At 46.1% G+C, this 14891-nt stretch overlaps 1 protein-coding gene across 1 annotated transcript in view; it reads right to left on the bottom strand.

Moving 5' to 3' along the window:
* Positions 1–9303: 9303 nt before the first annotated feature.
* Positions 9304–14891, bottom strand: part of tlx3 (T cell leukemia homeobox 3) — a 29689-nt gene continuing 24101 nt past the window's right edge. The window contains exon 3 of the mRNA XM_033030009.1: positions 9304–10400. Coding sequence (XP_032885900.1) covers positions 10190–10400 — 211 coding nt within the window. The 3' untranslated portion in view covers positions 9304–10189. The remainder of the gene's footprint in view (positions 10401–14891) is intronic.

Genomic DNA, 14891 nt, shown 5'->3' on the forward strand with positions numbered 1-14891 from the left:
CCATGGGTGCTGTCTGTATGGAGTTTGTACGTTCTTCCCCTGACCGCATGGGTTTTCTCCGAGATCTTCCATTTCCTTCCACATTCCAACGACGTACAGGTTTGTAGGTTAATTGGCTTGGTATAAGTGTAAATTGTCCCTCATGTGTGTGTGTGTAGGATGGTGTTAGTGTGCGGGGACTTGAGGGCCGAAGGGCCTGTTTCTGCACTGTATCTCTAAACTAAACATGTACAAATCCCTTTCAAATGTAGTGATAGAACTTGCCATAACTACCTCCTCTAGCAAATCATTTCATATACCCACCACCCTCTGTGTGAAAAAATTGCCCTCTCAGGTTCTTATAAAATCTTTCCTCCTCACCTTTAACCACTGTCCTCTGTGTCTTGATTCCCCTACTCTGGGTAAAAGACTCTTTCACTCTATCTATTCACCTCATGACGTTGTACACCTGTATAAGATCACCTCTCAGCCTCCTGTGCTCCCTGATGCCCGACCTCTCACTATAACTCAGGCCATCAAATCCTGGCATCATCCTTATAATTCTTCTCTTCTCATTTTCCATCTTAACAACATCCTTCCAAAGCAATGGACTCAATTTGCCACCCAAGAGTTTAAAAAAAAGTCATCTTTAAGGCCCATGTTAGTGGTATGATGGAACACTGGGCACTGATTCAACAGATATCTTTAGTAAGATATTCAACACTGTACAGGACATTTGAATTGTGCCCATCCTCCTTACTAAACATAGCATTTATTTCAAAAGGCCGAGAATACAAAAAACTGGGATGCAATGTTGAGGCTCTATAAGGCGCTGATCAGGCCACATTTGGAGTATTGTGAGCAATTCTGGGCATCATATCTGAGGAAGGATGTGCTGGCACCAGAGGAAGTCTATAAGAAAGATCCGAGAAATGGATGGGTTAACATATGATGAGCGTTTGACTGCACTGGGCCTGTGCATAAAGTGGATGTGGAGGGGATGTTTCCACTAGTGGGAGAGTCTAGGACAAGAGGTCCTCCGAATTAAAGATGTTCCTTTAGGAAGATGAGGAGGAATGTCTTTTAGTCAGAGGGTTGTGAATCTGTGAAATCCTTTTCCACAGAAGGCTGTGGAGGCCAAGTCAATGGATCTTTTTAAGGCAGAGATAGATAGATTCTTGATTAGTACGGGTGTCAGGGGTTATGGGGAGAAGGCAGGAGAATGGTGTTAGGAGGGAGAGATAGATCAGCCATGACTGAATGGTGTAGACTTGATGGGCCGAATTGACTAATTCCGCTCCTATCACGTATATATTCTGAGCAACACTGGGCATTGTGATTGCACATGTACAGTGGACAAAATACAGTTATTTGTCCAGATGAGCCCGATGCCTATCGCCTCGTCTACCAAGATGCACAAAGACTCCAGTTCCACCTCCAGTTTAAATTCCATTTGGAATATTTTGGAGGACCAAAAACCAAGAACAAGACTCGACTAGGTGACTAGGTCCAAATTCCCCAAATTGTAGTATCTTTAGAAGAAAGACTGCAGCAGATCAAGGTGACTGACTCACCACCATCTTCTCAAGAGCTAATAAACATCTAAACACACCCAAAATCTCAATCAACTAAACACAACACCAACATAACCAATAGACACAACCCTAATGTTACTCAAGCACAAGCACAACAATTTATTGAACACTTCCCCACTTTGTGTGTGTGTGTATATGTGTGTGTGTGTGTGTGTATATATATATATATATATATATATATATATATGTATATGTATATATATATATCGACCATGCTCCAATGTAGACAGATGTAATTTCAATCAATAAAATAGTCCAATATTAACCTTATTGACGTAGTTTCCATGTCAACAAAATTATATCAATATACTGAAAACAGTCATACCTAATCAATTCAAGGCAGTCAAAACATCATTCAACTGAGCATAACCCTGATATCAATCAATTCAACAAGGCCTCAACATCAGTCAACTGAATTCAGTCCAATCTCAAATGTTTGAAAACAACCCCTCCACTCCCTACCAGAGGTCAACCCCTCAATGCAACCACAATCTTTATATAACTAAAAGTCTCATCTAGACCACTTCCTGTCTGCGCTTTATATAAAACGCTATGCTATATCGCTATGATTTTTGGCCATCTTACTCACAGCCCTCCTCCGCTGAGGCAGCCCCGAGGATTTTTTCAATCGATTAAAAATAAAAAAGTTATGAATGTTTTAAAAATCTTGAGATCAGCTGATTGGTCCTCTCGCCTGTCAATCACCATGATGAAGGTAACGCCCCTTCCAGGAGTATAAAGCCCAAATGGTATGAAATTGCATTATCACTTAGTATGGCTGTATGGTAACTCAAATCTCACTGTACATTAATTGGTACATGTGACAATAAACTGGCCTTGAAACCTTGAAACAATCCCTGTTCCAGACATACACTGGCGCTATCCAAGAACTCTATCTCCGTTACATTGATGACTGCATCGGTGCTACCTCCTGCTCAAATGCAGCACTCATGGACTTCATTAACTTCACCACCAATTTCCATCCTGCACTCAAATTCACTTTGACCATCTCTGACACTTCCCTCCCCTTTCTTGATCTCACCATCTCCATCACAGGAGATAGACTATCTACTGGCACCTATTACAAACCCACTGACTCCCACAACTATCTCAACTACACTTCCTCCCACCCTGCTTCCTGCAAAGATTCTATCCCCTACTCCCAATTCCTCCGTCTACACCACATCTGCGCCCAAAATGAGGTGTTCCATACTCAATCTTTAGGGAATGGGGGTTTCTCTCTCCCATCATAGATGAGGCCATCACACGGTCTCCTCAGAAACCTGTAACTCTGCTCTTACAATATTGATTTCTCTCACTTGAAGTAACCCTTGCATCCCCTCTTTATCCATTCCTCCCCGCCCTAGTCATCGTACTAGTATCACTGTTGTCCTGCTGAGTCTCTCTGTTTGTATCTCTCATTATCACCGTCCCCACTGCCAACAAAGGACCATTGTGGGCTCCACCTTTCCTTGACCATCATTGCTTTTGGCATATCTTTCATTCATTTGTTCTATGGACCTTTGATATCTCTCATTTCCCTCTACCTGACTCTCAGTCTGAAGATGGGTCTTGGCCCGAAATGTCACCTATTCTTTTTCAACAGAGATGTTGCCTATCCCACTGAGTTACTCCAGCTTTTTATTTTGTCTATGCAAGGAACTGATTGTTGGCTTTAGAAGTGGAAGGCCGAGGATCTTCAAACCTCACTTCATCAATGGGTCGGTGTTGGAGAGTCAACAATTTCACATTCCTGGGCATGTATATCTCTGACACGCTTGACCCAGCACAATGATGCAATCATAAAGAAACCACATCAACACCTCTACTTCCTTCAGAGATTCGATATGTGGACAAATACTTGCTTCACCATCTACAGGTGTATGGTAGAGAGCACATGGACTGGTTGCATCACGGACTGGTATGACACTTTGAACATCCAGTTTACGAAAAGGAGATTACAAAAAGTGGTGAACGCATCCCAGTCCATCATGGGTGCCGACCTATTCACCATTGAAGAGATCGATAGGAGGTGCTGTCTTAAAAAGGCAGCCAACGTCATCAAGGATCCAGATCACTCTGGCCACACTCTCATTCCATTCCTGCCACTGGGAAGAAGGTATAGGAGCCTGAAAACTGTAACGTACAAGATCAGGAACAACTTCTTGCCAGCAGCAATCAGGCTAGTGTACACTACAAACTCCAATTAAACTCCAAACAACAAACTGCTTGCATTGCACGAGGGACTCCTGGCTTTGTTTTGTTTTCCACTTTATTGTTTTTTTTTAATTTATTGAACTGTTTTTTTATTTGCCTATCTTGTTATCTATTGAATACTGCGTTTACAAACCTGTTGTGCTGCTGCAAATAATAATAATTTAATTGTTCATCTGACAATAAAATACTCTTGACTATTGACATGATGCTCTTGTTTGCATATTCTCCATGTTGCACCAGAGAATAATTACTCCATCAAGTTTCCTTACCTCTGGCCCAGGTTGTAAACCATCGATTTGAGGATTTAATCATTCCACCTCTCCCCCAACCAGCTTGTCTTGTGATTAATAATAGCAATAATTATAATAGCATCAATATTTATGTAACATTTATGGCAATCAAAATTGCAGCCCTATTATGAAAACGGCCATAACTAAAACATTGTCTGAACAGCATTAAAAGCTTGTTAATCTGGGCATTATCCCATTGCTGTTTTGGGAGCTTGGTTTTCGTGGTTATTACAACAAATACACTTCAAAATTACTTTATTGACTGACTGTCGAGTACTGGGGCCACCAGTGTCCGAAAGGGTTGGGCTATAACTGCAAATGTTAGTTCCTTTTTATCATTGCAATTGAGGATAATTTCCCAAAGCAAATGAAAAAGTTCAGATCCGAACTCATTGCAACTGAGGTGGGGTTGCTGGACGCCAGAGCTGGGAGGTTGATGATGGAGCCATGCTGATCTGGGGTAGACACAAAATGCTGGAGTAACTCAGCGGGACAGGCAGCATCTCTGGAGAAAAGGAATAGGTCACGTCCCAGGATGAAATCCTCATCATTGATCTGCTCCTGAGCCAGTCCATTTACAGGTCCAAACAATGGGTTGCTAGCGGTTTATCCCGCGCCAACTACTGCCGATCTCTCAAGTATACATCCGTGCCGTATGTATACTACATACATAGCTGTCCCCTGGAGAGCGAGAGCGTGGTGCCCACTGGTCTCTTGCGACCCCTGGCACGGGTGGACGCTGCAGGAGCTGGAGTGGATCCAGGGCTGAGATGGCCATGTATTAATTAAAATTTGAATGTTGTAAATATATTATATGTGGATGAATCTATGCTTTTATAAAAAGGAATTTCAACCCACACTGCAGGTATCAAGCTTGTGCCACACATTCACGGAGAGACTCAGTGGATCAGATTGCAAATGTGGAGGAAAGTAGTGGGGAAAAAACTGGCAAGTGGTAGGTGAACACAGGTGAGGAGGGGATGTTTGGCAGATGGTGACAAGGGATAACAATGAAATGGATACAGAAGAGTGATAGATAAGAAGTCAGAGGAAGAATGGAATGTAAAGCCGGAGGGAACGGTCGGGAGTAGAGAAGGATTGGGGAAGAGAGTAAGGGGAGGGGGGTCAGAGTAGGGAGGGGTGAGAGTTTGCCCTGGAATTTAAAATTGTAGCGGGTGGGTGTGAAAGTGGGATAACATAAAACTAGTGTGATCGGCGTAGACTCGGTGGGCCGAAGGGCCTGTTTCCCAGCTGTATCTGTTCAATTGAACCAAAAGCATTAAACTCATCATTGAGCACCTGAATTTGTTGACTGTTACTCGGGAAGGCGCCACAGTACCACAGTGCACCCGCGGGGTACACACACATTCGGATTAGTTTTGGCCAGGAATGTTTTAGTGAAAATATTCGTGAATTAAGGTTCAAGAGTGTTTTATTATCGTAAAGTCCCGAATTGGAACAATGAAATGCTTCCTTGTAGCAGCAGCAGCAGCAGCAGCAGCAGCAGCAGCAGCAGCAGCAGCACATATACAGAATATTATGTAACAACCATAATAAGCAACAACGTTCCGTGTTTTTGAGAGATGTTTCTATGTTGTCTACAAGGGCCGTGAGCTGGGCGGCAGTCTCCTCGCCTGGAGATCGGGACATCAGGTGCACGCAGCTTTGAACAAGCGCCGCATTGGGCGGGCGAGCGGTCCTTCCATCCAAAGCAAATGATCTGAATGTGGGGTCTTTTGATACCCACATAGCTTCTCGGTCCCTCTCCCCCCCCCCTTCGTTCTCCGACTAGTTTCACTGTCCTCCTGATTAAATTGTACTGATTGTACGTCTCCTTGTCACCTTCCCCTCAGCTAACAATGAACCATTTCCTTCTACTTTGCACTGTCAATTACACACCTTTCCCTTCCATATCTCTAGTCTCCCTTTCCTCTGACTCTCAGCCTGAAGAAGGGTCTCGATTCGAAACGTCACCCATACCTTTTGGGTGGAAGATTGCAACCTTCACGTGGGCCGCTTCTTCTTGCGTATGGCGTGCAGAACCCAAAGTTGTAAGACAACGTGTTCTGTTTGATCTTCTGTTTGTGCACGCCAAGTTGATTGCATTCGGCGAAACAGGGTGGACCACGTGAAGGTTGCAATCTCCCACCCCCCTGTTTCGACCAATGCAATGCAATCAAATAAGATCAAATGGAACAAATGCTGCCTGTCCCGCTGAGTTACATAGATACCTAGATACATCGGCAATATGTGCAGGAGCAGGCCATTCGGCCCTTCGAGCCAGCACCGCCATTTACTGTGATCATGGCTGATCATCCACAATCAGTACCACGTTCCTGCCCTCTCCCCATATCACTTGATTCCGCTAAAAATGTATCCAGTGAATCGACCTCCACTGCCTTCTGAGGCAGAGAATTCCACAAATTCACAACTCTCTGTGTGAATTTTTTTCCTTGTCTCAGTTCTAAATGGCCTACCCCTTATTCTAAAACTGTGGGCCAATTCCTTAATAATTGTATATGTTTCTATAAGATCCCCTCTGTCCCCTAGTACATCTGGGAGATTGTATATGTCTTCCTTAGTGAAGACAGAACTAAAGTACCTGTTCAACTCATTTCCTTGTTCCCCATAATAAATCCTCCCTTTTCTGTCTTCAAGGGACCCACATGTGTCTTAACTATTTTTTTTCTTCTTCACATACCTAAAGAAGCTTTTACTATCCTCCTTTATATTCTTGGCTAGCTTACCTTCTTTTCTCCTGGTATTGCCTTTTAAGTTATCTTCTGTTGATCTTTAAAAGTTTCCCAATCTTCTGGCTTCCCGCTCATCTTTACTATGTTAATACGTCTGTCTTCTCTTTTATTTTTATACTGTCCTTGACTTCCCTTGTCAGCCACGGTCACTTCTTACTCCCCTTAAAATCATTCTTCCTCTTTGGAATTAAATAATTCTGCATCTTCTGGATTATTCCCAGAAATACCAGCCATTGCTGTTCCACCATCATCCCTGCTAGGGTCCCTTTCCAGTCAACTTTGGCCAGCAACTCCCTCATGCCACCATAGTCCCCTTTGTGCAACTGCAATACTGACACTTCCGATATTACCTTCTCCCTCTCAAATTGCAGATTAAAACTTACCTCCTAATGGTTCCTTTACTTTGAGTTCCCCTATCAAATCCGGTTCATTATACTACAATAAATCCAGAATTGCCTTCTCCCTGGTAGGCTCCAGTACAAGGTGCTCTAAGAATTCATACTCTAGAAACTCGCTTTTTTGGGGTCCAGTACCAACCTGATTTTCCCAGGATACCTGCATGTTGACATCTCCCATAACCACCGTAGCATTACCTTTGTTACGTGCTAATTTTAACTCCTGATACAACTTGCACCCTATCTCCAGGCTATTGTTTTGGGGCTTATAGATAACTCCCATTAGAATATTTTTACCCTTACAATTTCTCAGTTCTATCCATACTGACTCTACATCTCCTTACTCTATGTTACCCCTCGCAAGGGACTGAATTTCATTCCTCATCAACAGAGCTACCCCACCCCCTCTGCCCACCTGTCTGTCTTTTGGATAGGACGTATACCCTTGAATATTCAGTTCCCAGCTCTGGCCCTCTTGCAACCATGTCTCTGTAATTCCCACAACATCATACTTACTAATTTCTAACTGAGCCTCAAGCTCATCCACTTTATTTCTTAAACTTTGCATTCATATATAACACTTTTAATTCGGTATTCACCTCCCCTCTCACACGGTTCCTATTTCACCTGACCTTACTCTCCTACCCCTTCTTGAACTTTCCATCCCATTAATTCGGGTATCTTTCGAAACTTTTCCTGTACTCTCTTCCTCTTTAACTCCATCCTTCCTCCAAATTTGTCAACCTCTCTCCCCCGCTGTTTAGTTTAAACCCACCCGTGCAGTGCTAGCAAACCTGCCTGCATTTTGTGTATCTTCGGTATAAACCAGCATCTGCAGTTTCCTCCTGCACATCTATAGTTTGGATATTCATTTATTGTCCTTCAAAGATAGACACAGAAAGCTGGAGTAACTCTCCGGGTCAGACAGCATCTCTGGAGGAATTGGTGACGTTTCGGGTCGAGAGCCTTCTTCAGAATGAGAGTCAGGGGAGAGGGAGACGCAGAGATATAGACGGTGATATAGAGAGATAGAGAAAGATATGCAAAAAAGTAACGATGATAAAGCAAACAGGACATTGTTAGCTCCCTCCGCAACTCCCTTGTCAATTCTTCCCTTCCCTCCCGTACCACTCCCTCCCCGGGCACTTTCCGTTGCAACCGCAAGAAATGCAACACCTGTCCCGTTACCTCCCCCCTCGACTCCATTCAAGGACCCAAGCAGTCGTTCCAGGTGCGACAAAGGTTCACCTGTATCTCCTCCAACCTCATCTACTGCATCCGCTGCTCTAGATGCCAGCTGATTTACATCGGTGAGACTAAGCGGAGGTTGGGCGATCGTTTGGCCGAACACCTCCGCTCAGTCCGCAAGAACCTACCTGAACTCCCGGTGGCTCAGCACTTCAACTCCCCCTCCCATTCCCAATCCGACCTCTCTGTCCTGGGTCTCCTCCATTGCCAGAGTGAGCAACACCGGAAATTGGAGGAACAACACCTCATATTCCGCCTGGGTAGCCTGCGTCCGGCGGGCATGAACATTGAATTCTCCCAATTTTGCTAGCCCTTGCTGTCTCCTCCCCTTCCTTAATCCTCGAGCTGTCTCCTCTCATCCCCCCGCCCTCGGGCTCCTCCTCCTCCCTTTTTCCTTCCTTCTCCCCCCCCCCCCCCCCCCCCCCCCCCCCCCCCCACCCCCTATCAGTCTGAAGAAGGGTTTCGGCCCGAAACGTCACCTATTTCCTTCGCTCCATAGATGCTGATGCACCCGCTGAGTTTCTCCAGCATTTTTGTGTACCATTGTTAGCTGTAGGATAGGTGAGAACGAGTTGCAGACTATCAGACTCAACAAGACGACTTTGAAGCTGGTACGTCGTGTGTGGGAAAGGGACGGAGAGAGAGGGAATGCAGGGGTTACTTGAGGAGAACCCAATACACAGGTTGTAAGCTGCCCAAGCGAAATACCGTGCATCATTTACTTCTGCCGCTTTCTTATATCTCAATTCCAAGTTATTTGGGCAGGGTTTTGCCCTTGGTTTGGGCAGGTTTGTGTAAAGTGTGCCACACAACGACGGAGATTGTGTTTTTTTTAATGAAAACTGACTTTTATTTACATATTCCGTAAGTACAAAGTAATAGTGTACAATACTTGTTATATACATTATATTACCGTCACGTAAAACTATAGTCGATGGCGTTATATGAACCCATACATTAAAAAAATGCTCGGCGCATGCTTCATGACACAAAGGCGAGGAGATAACGGACCCCTTGCTGCTGATGAGGTTTAAGATGGGTAACAGAGGGCGTCCAAATAAAAGCGACCATTTCAGTCATTAACTAAACTGGAGGACGGCTCTGGTTTTGCTCGCGGGTTAAAGTATTTTAGTGAAGTCCATTGAATTGCCAATATCCAGCGGCATCTGGTCCGGGACTTGCTTCAGGGTGTCAGAGAACTCAGAGAACTACCAGTAACCAGAAGGAAAAGCGCGGAGAGCGTTCAATGCTTGAAGGGGCACAGGTAAGGCATTGGACCAGGGTCGATATCAGCACATGCTCACACCCATCGCGCCAGCTTGGACCGAAACCCAGGCGCAGAGGACACATTACCATTGCCAAAGTTAACAACTTTTGCTTTTTCTATTGTTGATGGGTTATTTTAAATATAAGTATTCACGAAACAAGCGAATTAAGATTACCCGACGGTTTCGCGGTAGTTGGCAATTGTGCCGAGTTTGGAGCGAGTTTCTTAATGTACAGAGGGGGTCACTGCGACTCGCTGTGTCCGGGTTAGCTTGAAGGAGTGCTGGGCTTTTAATGTCTCTGGGATATTACCCGCTGGTTCAAACTGCCGAGCCCTCGACCCCCATCCGTTACACACTCTCTCTCTCTCCAACTCATCATTTAAAGAAATAACACAAATAAGCGCCCTGGAGAATCGTCTTGTGTGTGGAGCCCTCTCTCCAGTCTCACACCAAAGACGTGACAATTGGGATCTTGCTGTTCTCGTCGACCCAAGGCTGCAGGTTCTGCAGCGCGTACAGCGACGAGTTGTGGAGGCAAAGTGGGTCGGGCTGAATGGAGTCGTTGAGGGACTTCTGGAAGGCGTCGTGTTGAAGCTGTAACATCAGTCTGTTGGCTTGCTGCCTCTCGGCTTCTCTCTCTTCCGCTGTCTGCCGCCTGCGTGAGAAAAAGACACAACAGCGCCGTTAGATCAGAGGCCAGCCCTGAAGATAGACACAAAAAGCTGCTCGAGTCAGCGAGAGTCAGGCAGCATCTCTGGAGAAAAGGAATAGGTGATGTTTCGGGTCGAGACCCTTCTTCAGACTGAGAGTCAGGGGAAAGGGAGACGAGTGATATAGACGGTGATGTAGAGATAGATAGAACAAATGAATTAAAGATATGCAACAAAGTAACGATGATCGAGGAACCAGGCCAATGTTAGCTGTGTGCGAGGTGAAAACCAGACTCAACGTGACGACTGAAACTGGTAGGATAAGGGTGGATCCCAGTCAGAGGGTGAAGGATTGGGACCTGTACATTCAGTTGCTGACTATCTCTCCTTGCCGCTTTGTACCAAGTAGCTGCGTTTCTCCACAATAGTCCACGTTATTAATAGCCCCAATGTAATGCCAAGCCTCCAGCAAACGGTTGTCCAAGATATCTCAGAAATAATAAATGAATTCTGATAAACGGAATTGTTTGTGTAACTGTGCGGGGTGGGGGATTCTGATCTAAGTGAATCTACCGCACTCACCCCCATCTCGCTCCGAGACCAACTCATGGCATCGTCTGTCCTTCCACCCACTGCCGCCCAGAGATCATCATCTTGATCCTTGTTGCCGCCCGCTCAATCTACAATCCCGTTACATCCGCTTATTAGCGCCACGCAACAGATATTTGAGTTTAGTTTAGTTTAGAGATACAGCGCTAAAGGTACAGGCCCTTCGGCCCACTCAGTCAGCACCGACCAGCGATCCTCCCACAGCGCACACTCGGAACAATTTACACTTATACCTTGCCAATTAACATACAAACATGCCCGTCTTTGGAGTGTGGGAGGAAACCGAAGATCCTTCTAATAATTCCGAGTTTAGCCACGCCGCGAGCACCTTTATTTAATTATCATCAATACTCCCGATACACTTTTTGTTGCAGTAACCATCAGTGTCCGCTGTCTCCCTACTATCTCATTTAATTTCCCCGGATTCAAATATTTGTTCCGCTTTCCCGAAACAAAAATAGTTTGTCCTGACCTCGACCCAACCATACAGTCAGGAAGATCAATCCTTGGCTACTGGCGTTCATTGTACAACTTAAACTCTTCCCTCGTCCTCGCATTGAACATTTATCACGCTGTCTGACGGAGGGTCCATCCATGTCCTCCAGTGTGGGGTTTCTCCGGGTGCTCCGGTTTCCTCCCACGCTCCGCGGACGTGCAGGTCTGTAGGTCAATTGGGTTGGCAAAATTGTAAATCGTCCCTAGTGTGTGTAGGATGGTGTTACTGTACGGGGTCGGCGCGGACTTGGTGGGCCAGAGGGCCTGTTTCTGCACTGTATCTCTAAAAACAAAGATGCTGTCTGACCCGCTGAGTTCTTCCAGCAGTTCCTTGTGTCTCCATTTAACACAACGACTGGCCAGCTCGGCCGGCACTCTCTCAGCAACTTCTCGGGAGTATAATTTAATTGAATTCCTAAAGGGAGAAAATCTCCCGTTCAATTCATACCCGCGTCTTCCCAAACAGTAAAAACAACACTCGTGGTGTAAAATATTCACAACTTCTTCGACTGATTCACATTCAGGAAACAAGCGTCAATGACCCGCTTCCCAAAACACAAGCCACAAATCTCGAAAGCAGGAAATTGCCAGAAATGTCACGTTTATTGGCCAACAATAGCGACTGAAGCAGATTAGCCAAATCATGAGGGGGGGGGGGGGGGGGGGCGGGCACCTGTAAAATGAAGCTACCGTCCAAGTCCAGCCCAGGCTTGCAACGTGACAGGCACACTGCGTGGAGTCTGCGTCTGATAAAGCGGCGGTAGGCACAAAATACTGGAGTAACTAAGCGGGACAGACAGCATCTCTGGAGCAAATGAATAGGTGGCGAGTCGAGACCCATCGCCAGACAAGCGGTGAATGGGTTAACAATCACGGTGGCGTGGCGGATCTCCCGGTGGCTCAGCACTTCAACTCCCCATCCCATTCCTAATCTGATTTTCTGTCCTGGGCCTCCTCCGTTGGCAGAGTGAGGCCCAGCGCAAACTGGAGGAACAGCACCTCATATTTTGCTTGGGTAGTTTACACCCCAGCGGTATGAACATTGACTTCTCTAACTTTAGATAGCCCTTGCTTTCTCTCTCCATCCCCTCCCCATCCCCGCTCTCCCACCAGTCTTACTGTCTCCGACTACATTCTATCTATGTCCCACCCACTCCCCTGACATCAGTCTGAAGAGGGGTCTCGACCCGCAACGTCATTCATTCCTCTCCAGAGATGCTCCTCACCCGCTGAGTTACACCAACATTTTGTGTCTACCGTCGATTTTAAACCAGCATCTGCAGTTCTTTCCTACACATTTTGACCGGACTTTACTGACTTTACTTTGCATTAAACGTTATTCCCTTATCTTGTATCTATACACTGTAAATGTCTCAATTGTAATCACGTATTGTCTTTCCGCTGACTGGAAAGCACGCAACAAAAGCTTTTCACTGTAGCTCGGTCCACGTGAAAATAAACCAAACTGAAACTAAATAAGGACAATTATAACAGCGTGAAGGTGGAGTTATCTAAGATGCACTAGGGAAATAAGCTAAGAGACAGCTCAGTAGATACAAGTCGCACACATTCAAACAGCACTTAGATAGTAGGATTCCGCGAGGAAGAGGCACAAACGGAGCATTACAAAGGAGGTCAAGGAAAATATTACATATAATATTAGGGCATACAAATTAACAAGAACTGATGGTAGACCAGGAGACTGGTTAATTTTGTAGGAAGACATTGTAGTCTGAAGAAGAGTCTCGACCCAAAACGTCACCCATTCCTTCTCTCCAGCGCGTTCCCGCTGAGTTACTCCAGCACTTTGTGCCTATGACAGTTTTTAAAAAATATAGCAAACGACCATAAAGTCCCTAAGAAGGGAGAACTTTGATTTTGAGAGAAAACATGCCCAATATCAAAGCAATATTAAAGCATGGTGTCTGTGGATATAGAAACAGAAATGGCAGCCAAGGTAGCTTTGGAACATCTGGAGAACATTGCTGGTGGTAGAGTTACTGCCTTGCAGCGCCAGAAACACGGGTTCCATCGTGACAGGGTTTGTACGTTCTCCCCGTGTCCGCGAGGGTTTCCTCCCACACTCCAAAGATATCATTGTAAATTGTCCCTAGTGTGTGTAGGATGGTGTTAATGTGCGGGCATCGCTGGTCGGCGCAGACTCGGTGGCCGAAGGGCCCGTTTCCCCTACAGGAAACAAAGCCGCGGCAGACTTACTTCAAAAACAAATCCATTCAATATAGAGCAGGTCATCGTCAGGACGTTATAAGGCGATGGGTTCTGTATTCTTCTTAAGGGCCTGTCCCACTTACGTGTCCTTGCCACGCAAATTACGCGATCCCGTGGTCGCGTTGAGGCGTACGGGCATCGTATGTCCGCGCGGAGCCGGTCCCACTGTGAAGCGCGGAAGGGTGTGTAGTTGTGCGTGACATCGCGCGGGGTTCCAAAATGTTTGTAGCGAACAAAATCTTCGCACGCCAACGGCTTGTCGCGGAACTGAGAGCCAAAGTGGGACAGGCCCAAGACCCTGGCGCGACGCAACGTCTCACCTCCAACAGCAGCAGAAGCAGGCAAACGATCGCCGAGCTCGGCCTGGGGCTCACGGCCGTTGCGGTCCGGATCCGCCCCCACTTCTACTCCCAGAGCGGGGCCAAGATGATTGAAGATAGACACAAAATGCTGGAGTAACTCAGCGGGACCGGCAGCATCTCTGGAGAGAAGCATTAGGTGACGTTTCGGGTCAAGACCCTTCTTTTCAGACTGAAGAAGTCTCGACCCGAAACATCATCCATTCCTTCTCTCCAGAGATGCTGCCGGTCCTGCTGAGTTACTCCAGCATTTTGTGTCCATGCGATGGGTCGCATGGAATCGTACGCGACCTTCGCGGGACCGTCACGGCTCAACGCGACCACGAGGTCACGTAATTTGCGTGCCAAGGATATGTAAGTGGGACAAAAGATAGAGGAGGCAGGGGTGGAGTTGGAGTGCGTATTGAAAGAGTGAAGAAGCTCTTCAACTGATTCAGTTGGACCCCCCCCCCCCCCCCGCTCAACTCTTCCTCGACATTTCGCCAATCCATGTTGAAATGCTACCCGTGAATCTGCTTTTCTGGACAGTGCATTGGGGATCACAAGGACCGTTGAGCAAAACCTCCGTGTATCGCCTCGGCTTCTGTCACCGTCGTCTTAAATCGGCGTTGTTCTGTTACCGAGTACGGGTTTCCTTCACTCTATTAAAACCATACAATATTATGAACACCTTTAAAGAAACCTCATCTCGATCCTCTCTGTTGTAAGGAAACCAATCTCTCTGGATAACCGAGGGCTTTCAAACCGGCACCATGATTCATTTTTCTCGTCCCGAGACCACTGTAGGCTTGCTGGAGTCAGTGT

Source organism: Amblyraja radiata, chromosome 11 (genome assembly GCF_010909765.2).
Source record: "Amblyraja radiata isolate CabotCenter1 chromosome 11, sAmbRad1.1.pri, whole genome shotgun sequence".
In the NCBI taxonomy this organism is placed as follows: domain Eukaryota; kingdom Metazoa; phylum Chordata; class Chondrichthyes; order Rajiformes; family Rajidae; genus Amblyraja; species Amblyraja radiata.